This window comes from Cryptotermes secundus, unplaced genomic scaffold, assembly GCF_002891405.2.
Source record: "Cryptotermes secundus unplaced genomic scaffold, Csec_1.0 scaffold1078, whole genome shotgun sequence".
NCBI lineage: Eukaryota > Metazoa > Arthropoda > Insecta > Blattodea > Kalotermitidae > Cryptotermes > Cryptotermes secundus.
Window position 1 is genome coordinate 21,541 of NW_019718282.1, and position 8,830 is coordinate 30,370.

General features: G+C 39.2%; 1 protein-coding gene across 2 annotated transcripts in view; it reads left to right on the forward strand.

Moving 5' to 3' along the window:
- Window positions 1–8,830, forward strand: part of LOC111875576 (protein GPR107) — a 48,722-nt gene that overhangs the window by 16,693 nt on the left and 23,199 nt on the right. For both annotated transcript variants that reach the window (XR_002844749.2, XM_023871936.2), the window contains exons 8-10: window positions 4,594–4,743; window positions 5,505–5,622; window positions 7,589–7,719. Coding sequence is in view for 1 of the 2 variants with exons in the window: in XM_023871936.2 (XP_023727704.1) it covers window positions 4,594–4,743; window positions 5,505–5,622; window positions 7,589–7,719 (399 nt within the window). In the remaining variant the exon portion in view is untranslated. The remainder of the gene's footprint in view (window positions 1–4,593; window positions 4,744–5,504; window positions 5,623–7,588; window positions 7,720–8,830) is intronic.

The following is an 8,830-nucleotide window of genomic DNA, read 5'->3' on the forward strand; positions in this document are numbered from 1 at the left end:
CGTCTGTTATGTTCACGATGCCATTTACATTTTCATTTGAGGAGTATGCAGATATGATTTATGTGTACGGGTTTTGTGACGGTAACTCAGTTCTTGCCGTAGCTGAATATCAGCAACGGTTTCCAAATTGTAGAATACTGAACCAGAGAGTGTTTACTGGAGTTTACCAGGCATTGCGAGATACAGGTAGACTTCCTGGCGTTCATATTGCAGCCGAGCATGGTTGTTAATGAAGGCGTCAATGAAGAAGGAATTGTTCGTATGGTACACCACAGTCCACATACAAGTGCGCGAAGAATTGCAAGACGTCTTCATGTTCCCCACACAAGAGTGTGGAGAACACTGCATGCAGAGGGCATGTATCCATACCACGTGCAGCGAGTGCAACATCTCCAACCTGGTTTTTTTGCTGAGAGGCTGAACTTTTGCAAGTGGCGCAATGGCAGTTGCCAGCTGATAGGTCCTTTCATCTTGGAAGGTCGTCTTACAGGAGAGGCATACCTCAGATTTCTGCAGGAGGAATTGCCCCAACTTTTGGAGGATGTGCCTTTGGATAAACGAAGTCGTAAGTATTTCCAACACTACGGGGCTCCTCCTCATTCTTCACATGGAGTTACAAATTTCCTGAACTATTGTTTCCCTGGGTGATGGATCGGATGTTGCGGTCCCCACCATTGGCCAGCCAGGTCTCCAGACTTAAGCCCACTGGATTATTGTATGTGGGGATAGATGAAAGAACTGGTTTACAATGTGAAGGTGGCAACGCGAGACACTTTGCTCACTTACCTTCTGGACGCCGCTGACCACATAAGAAACAGTCAGCTGAAGCTGCTACGTGCTACCCGCGCAGTTCACAACCGAGCGGCAGCCTGTGTTGCGGCCAGTGGTGGCATTTTCGAAAATCGGCTTTAAGCACCAATAAATTTAAACTAAAGGTAATTTCACGAAGTTAACTTTGCATTCTTACTTTAAATGTATCATATATTATGCTGGTTTATTATTTTGTTCCGTTTATTGTCAGTAATCGTTACCTTCTCTTCTGAGTTTAAAACGGTCATAACTCCATAACCATCCAAAATCGGACACATGTTTATATGAACTTTTTTGATCACAAAGACCTAGGAAATCACCTCCTGCAGTTATGCCCCAAAGTTATGAAACACCCTGTATATACAGGGTGTCCCAGGAGGAATGTGCCAGACTTTGGGANAGGGACGAAGATTACAGAGGGGAATAGATTTTGGAAGTATCCTGAATGCAACACTGGCATAAAGGACAGAGGTCCGAAACGGCGACGACAAGTCAGCAAACAATTGGAGGACCCTGCTAANACAATATAACCCAAAACACATCTGTCCAAAGTTGAACGTTTACAGAGATAATGGCCCGAGAAAAGTGTGGTCTTCTGGCGGATCCACGCACTGTATCTGTCAGCTGAGAAGTCATATCTATGTTTGTCCTTGAGTGTGGTGATTCACACTAGCTGTAAGCTTATATGCTACCTTCAAGATACGTTGCAGCCGTGTTGTGAATGGATGGTAAATTAGTTGTGTGGAGTTGCTGAAATGCCTTTTGTGTTTTCACACGTGGAATATTGTGATATGCATTTTCTGTATGGATTTTGTGGTGGCAGTGCATGTGCTGCTGTTGAAGAATGCCAATGGATTGACGGATTCCATCTCGAAGTGTATTTACGCAAATTCACCAGACATTGCGTGATACTGGTTCTCTTCCGGGTGTTTCTGTGCACTCTGAAAGGGAGGATGTACGAATGAGAAACACACGAGAGAACATTCTTGAGATGGTTCAGAGAAGTCCGTGTCCGTCCACTCGTAGAATGGCCTCTCGCGTTGGCATATCACGTATGCAGGTGTGGCGAACTTTACATGATGAAGAGTTGTATCATTACCATGATCAAAGGGTACAACATCTGGAACCAGGCGACCATGCTCAGCGTATGGATTTCTGCCACTGGATAAAAGCTCATCCCGAACTGTTAAGTGTCATTTTATTCAGTGACGAGGCGTCTTTTACCCTGGACAGTGTAAATAATTTACGAAATGTGCGTACGTGGTCCCATAATAATCCACATGAGATAATGGTAACGAAATTCCAAAAGAGGTTTTCTGTGAATGTATGGTGTGGTGTGCTTGGGAACAGATTGTTCGGACCTTTTGTGTTTCACAAAAATTTAACTGGAAACATGTATGAAGCCTTCCTGAGGAGTAGTGAGTTACCATGTTTGTTGGATGACATTGCAGCTGGCAGAGGACACTGAACAATTAGTATAAAGTGGGTACTGTATTTTAGTAGTTATGTAGTCGGCTTATACTAGAGTGTGCAGCCAGCCATGTTACATCAGAGCTTGCCATGCATGTGTCGTGTATAATGCTTGGAAACCTAAGGACAACTATGACATGTCATGTGAGTTTTTTTGTAGTTCAATTTAATGGCTTCATGTCGCTGACTAGTTAATTTGATGTTACGTACATTATTAACATTACAGAAACCACATATTCCTGCCAGTTTTAATATGTATTTGCTAATCAACAAGTGTGGAACACCTGTCAAAGTTTCACACTTCTCTGGCCATTATCTCCGTAACTGTTCAACTTTGGACGTAGGTGTTTTGGGTTATATCGGCATACTTTAACATAAGGAACACCCTCCCGAAGTCGGGCACATTCCTCCTGGGACACTCTGTATATATATATATATCCAGTCTTTCATCTCATTCAGCATAAATAGCTTATGTGGTTAATATAGTGTTGTTTAACCTGTCAGTGCTGGCAGACATTTAAATTCCTACTCAACTCTTATGCCAGAAGATATTTAAATATTTAAATCGGAGAGTGCAACATTTCACTTAAAGTGTAATAAATCGGGGAAAACTGAAGTTCTGCTTTTCTAATTTTCACACTACATTCAGAAATGTATATAGAATCAGTCTATTAATCCACACTGCTTTAAAATTATTTTTTGGCACAGTAAGCCTATAAAAATTAGGAATGATAGTATCATATTACCTTAGAAGTTCAGCTGGGTGTGTTAGTTGTGAAAACATTCCACACAGAGTCCCATGTCACATGAGTCACACCAGTACACAGTTTTTGACACACAACATGCTGTTTCTGTGGTTTTGATTTCTTCGCAGTTGGTGGAATCTTGCTTATAAAATTTCTTTCTCTTAGATGGGGCACTGTTTTGTCTGATGAATATCGACCTGGCACTTTGTGTTCTACAGCATTATCATATTTCACAGAGAGTTCCTCAATTAACTGAATTCTGATTGACAATTGATCTATTCTTTTCCTTGTGTTATTCCTACATATTATCATCGCATTCAGTAATTTCCTTTTTGCCCCTTACAGTTTTGCATATTCTCCCAATGGATGTTTGTGCTATTCTCAATTCTGTCATTTACCACAGAATCGAGAGAAGCAAAAGCATCCATTTTCAGTGTCTAATTTCGAATCTGATAAAACACTGTTCTGATTTGGTTTGAAGTAAATATATTCTCCACTGGTCATGACACAACACAGCTGGCCACTCATTTCCTTTTGGCTGGCCTTTGCTAACCAGACTGCATGATGTGTATTTATAGAACAAAGGGGGATTACAGTATAGTGAACTGTTTGTCATTTGCTACAGTAGCAGTCATAACACACTTCTTAGAGTCAACATCACGTCTCAAAGTCATAGATTCTCTGCGTGTCTTCTCATAGTTACAAATACCAACGTTGAAGCAGCACAGTTCAGAATATGCCTCAAGAGAATTGACTTTTCATTCAGTCTGGATAGAGGATAGTACACAGTATCGATCTAACATATTTAGTTCATAAGAATTCCCCTAAGCAGAGGTAGGTTTGTATGGTAACAAGTGCACCAAGTGTTGAAATTGAAAACTTTTTCAAAGAATTCAAATGTATTACAACTCCAGCAGGAAGTTCAAAGTGGGACAACAGATATACGAAATGATAGCCCCAAATTTCCTCTTTAATTTTATACCAAAACAATTACTTTACATGAAAAACAACGGTTCAGATTACAAGCTGAAACTTAGAGCTGCAGTGCATGTACAGTACACTGACCCCGGCGGCATGTGACAGAAACTGCTGGGGTGCAGTGCACCGACCCCGAAACTGAAGGATTAATAGCCTGTGAAGCAGTCTAGCTGTTGATGACATAGGATTTGAGGTTTTTGCTGCTGTGAATGTTATGCTGTGGTCATCTTGCTTGTAGCCTTGTAGGTAGGTACCACATATCCCATAACCAGTCTCACTGATGATAATATGTATTTGGTGAAGAGCACAAATACAACACTCTTAAGCACATAATTTTCTTCATTCTGTTGCTGCTATCTTGTATGCATGGATATTCTGTTCAACACACTTCTTCTTCCTTTGGAATGACAGAACAGATTTCTTAGCCATATGTAACAGAAGATAACTTTTTTTTTTAGCTCTCTAAGTAAGAACTGGGAAATTAAAAGATTGTGAACTGGATGGTAGCAAGCATTTCCTGAACTATGGTTATTTAGCCTTCAAATTTAGAAGTTCCTAATGAAGTATTATTATATTTTGTTGTTTGCAGACACCCAGTGTTCAAGATCCATTACTTTATGGCAGTACTGGTATATTTGAAGTCCTTGTCACTGATGTTCCATGGAATTAACTATCACTTCATTCAAACCAAGGGAGAACACATAGCAGCTTGGGCCATCCTGTACTATGTTGCACACCTGTGAGTTACCCTAATTAAAATGTTTACTACTCGCATGTGTCTGCATAAATATGATAGGTGATTAGTTTTGATATATTGGATTTTTGGACTTTATCCATCGTCCTGGTTTTTAAGATAACAAATAAAAACACGACGTTTCGGAAACTGGATCTGTTTCCGTCCTCAGGTGAGGGAAAGCACCTATTCTGTTGGGTCCGTTAGAAAGAGCTAGCCTCAATCACTGTGTGTTGTCAGTGTGTTATACACCATTGTCAGAATCCTGTAGTAACTACGTGATTAGTTTTCCCAGACTCATGGTAATCTTTTTGTAACTAAAGACAGACAATAATAAGGCTTTACTCAATGTTTAGAAAAACTTTACCCTAGTCAAACGTGTATGCTGCGGTCAGTATATTCTACAGATTTTCTCTCAGTTGTATTTTATTGCTCTCCCAAGTACTGCTTAGTTTAATGCAATGAATTGACTATATCTCTCATGCACAGCATAATTTGATGCACTTCATTTCCAAACACCAGTCTAGTTTCAGATGTTTTTCAAACTTGTTCTTTTTTTTACTGTAGTGTTCAGTATTATTTGCTTTAGCTATCAAATTCATTCTGATTTTCCTGTACATTATAACATTGAAGAAAATATGAATGTATCCATGGCCTCCAGTGGAGAGAGACAGAAAAAATAATTTAAATGTATTTTGTATTGAGTACTTTGTGCTATTGTAGTTTGTTCTGTGGATTGATTCTTATGCAAAATTTTGTAATTGCAGGTTGAAAGGTGCAGTGTTATTCATCACTATTGTTCTTGTGGGTACTGGCTGGACTTTTATTAAACATATCTTGTCTGAGAAGGATAAGAAGATATTCATGATAGTTATACCATTGCAGGTTTGTACATATTAGAGATACACAGTTCATAGCTTAGATTTAAATTACATTCCACGCACTAGCATAGAAAATGTGGGATCCTCAATTTCCCAAAACTCTGTGGGCCTCCATGGCCTGTTACAGAGATTGGGTTGCAGCATGCTGTTTGTCAGTTCTCTTTATTCTGAGAAACTTCATATTGGCTGCTTCTCCTGACATTTATTTTCTTAATGCACTTTTTGGGCTTTATGAAGTGGGACAGCTCAGTCAGCAAAATTGCTGGCTATGAGCAGGATAACTAGTATATTATTCCTGGCAAAGGCATACATTTTCTCTTTGCCACAACTGAGCCAAGATAAGCTTCAAGTCCCATCCAGCCTCCATGTGTAGAGTCCCAGGACTCTTGTGGGAGAGTAAAATGTCTGGTGTATAATGCCGACTACTCACCTCCGTTGTGTCTGAGGCTTAGAAGGTGAGGACATCTACCTCTGCTTCGCTTTTTGTCTTTGTGGCATCATGCTTAGGGACAAGGAAAATTATCTTTACATTTTATCGTTTGTGTAAGAAAACTCGGATTTAGTCTTGCAAAAATGTTCGTATTTTATGTGCAGGCACTGTTAAGATGTAATGTTTCAGCTTCAAAAGAAAATTCTAACCCCAGAAAATTATTTTAGCACCATATTATTCTCTTACAATTGCCACTTTGGTGGAGGCACAATTTAGTTTTTAAGAATATTTCATTGAGGATTACAAACAGATTTATAAAGCTTCATGAGGCAGCCAATATTTTATTACATGAGTTTGACAGTGAAATGTCTTATGATACTCTAGGCCTGAAATGGATTAACTGGTCTGTATTTTGGATGCCTCTGCTGAAAAATATTCTTGATTTTTTTATACTTTATGAATTCACTTTGCTTGGCTTAATGGATAAAAATAAGTGAAAGGAGATTATGACCTTTTACCACTGTAAAGAATTCCTCAAGAACTTGATATGTTCTCATTTGAGGTAAGTTTTATACAGTAAGTTTGGAATCCCTAATGAGCCTCGGGGTTATGTTCCCAAATGGAACCGACACTGACTTTACAAAAGCCTAAATGAAAACTCGAGGTTTGAGAAGTCACAGCTCATTGAAGCTGTATTAAGTTGATGTTCCTTCATTAAACACAAAAAAAATCAGATAATATTAAATAGAAGTATGACCATAAAAATGTCACAAAAGATGCACCGCAGTAGTAATCAGGAATCAATGAAATTGGTTTTGAATGTCATTGTGGTCCTTTCATGTCTCTCTCTTGACATGGAAGTTAATGATTTTGCCTAGCATGTACAAATTAAAACTACAAGTATATAAAACCAGCTGTCACAGTTGACAGAACTGGAAATGACTAGAAAACTACGGACACTTGAAATCCACAGTTCGCCATGGTTTATTTTGAGAAGCTAATAGTCAGTCACTTGGTCAAGAAATTCTGGACCTTGTATGAAATCCAAAAGTTTAGTGCTTTGTTCAGAGTGCCTGCTACTGAACCTTATCTTGAGCCAGAAGAACCCAGTCCACACCCTCACACTCCCTTTCTTATTTTCTTAAGATCCATCTTAATATTATCCTCCTGTCTGTCCTTACCTGTTTAAAAATGTTTCAAAGTTTGATTTGTTTCATTCTGGTCCGTCACACTAACAATATTACGAAAGGTTAATTAATTCCGTCCAGTGTGACTGATGGTTTTTTCTTCTTAGTCTTTCATCCTTACATGTTTTGGTATTGTAATGATATCCTTCTGAAGATGGTCCATAGGACCAGAACATGTAAAGGGTAAAAGATTAAAAAGAAAAAAACAATCAGTCACAGTGGACGGAATTAATTAACTTTTTGTAATGTTTCCAAATTTGAATTGTACGTGAACTCCATTTACTGTTATTGCTGTTGAATTGCCATCAGATGAGGGAAGAACAAATTCTGATTATTGATACAAAATGTTAAAGGTGCTGGCTAATGTGGCTGACATTATCATTGAAGAATCAGAAGAGGGAGCAGTTGAACATCGGACCTGGCGCAATGTATTCACGCTAGTGGATTTCTTATGCTGTGGGGCCATCCTCTTTCCTATTGTTTGGTAAGTTGGAATGGGCATACCATTATGATTTGTTATTTAATGGACACAGGCTAACATGGCTTCAGGTATTGAAATTTATCAGAAAGGATTTTCATTTTTGAAACAGCTGCCTATTTGTCAAAGTTTTCTCTGCAGGTTATATTGGATGCATACAAATATAACTTCTTAGCCTATTACAGTGCAAAATGAAAAATTGTGTGACTTAACCTTTATCAGCCGGGCCATTTAAATTCTGGTAATGGCTGCGGGCCAGAGTTAATTTAAATGCCCGCCATTGTAGAGTAATAAAAATTGTAATCATGTTACTCAAAATGCTGTGATTTCTACAATTTTTGTGATAAACGAACGAAATAAATGCCTCTTTTATCTAGAAAGAATATAGAATCAGATATTGTAATTTACAGATTTTAGAATCTGTAAAAATTGTTACATTGATTCCAAAAAAAATTTTCCCCAATTTTGAGCGTCTGTCCACAAAAATGCATAAAGCTTCTGCACAAAACGTTTCTGCAGTATAAATGCATGCTGCTGACACACTGCCTGTATTGTAGTGTGTTTCGTGTGTCACGCTACGAATAAGTTCACATAGGCCTCAAATTCCGTAGAACATTTATTGTCCTTCACGCTTACACAATCATTTACACCCGCAGTGTTGCGATCACTGCTTACTATAACTCGGCGACACTGGACTGGCTTCGCTGGTGGTGTATAGCAGACTCCTTTCTGCAGCGGATATTCCAGGGCTTTCTTCTTTGGAGGCTATTCCGAGACTTTCTTCTTTGGAGGCTCGATCACAACTGGCCTCTTAGCTGGCCCGATGAAGACTGACTGTTTCTCCCTGAAGCTGGGCTATTTATAACCTCGCCCGCTGTTAGGCAATGAACCCTTTGTTATAACAGTGGAAACGTCGCTTTGTTGGCTCCGCGTTTCCTACGCAATAACCCATTGTTATCGCGTTGTCTCTGTGGGAACCTTCGCGTATTCTCGTAACCGTGGGGATTCGATGTTCTCGGTACAATGGCTCACTGCTGGGGTTACAGTGCCGCTATTGTTACTTCCTATGTAACGGTCCATTCTAGCGTTTCCCTAGAAGTTACTCCTCTGGTTTGCC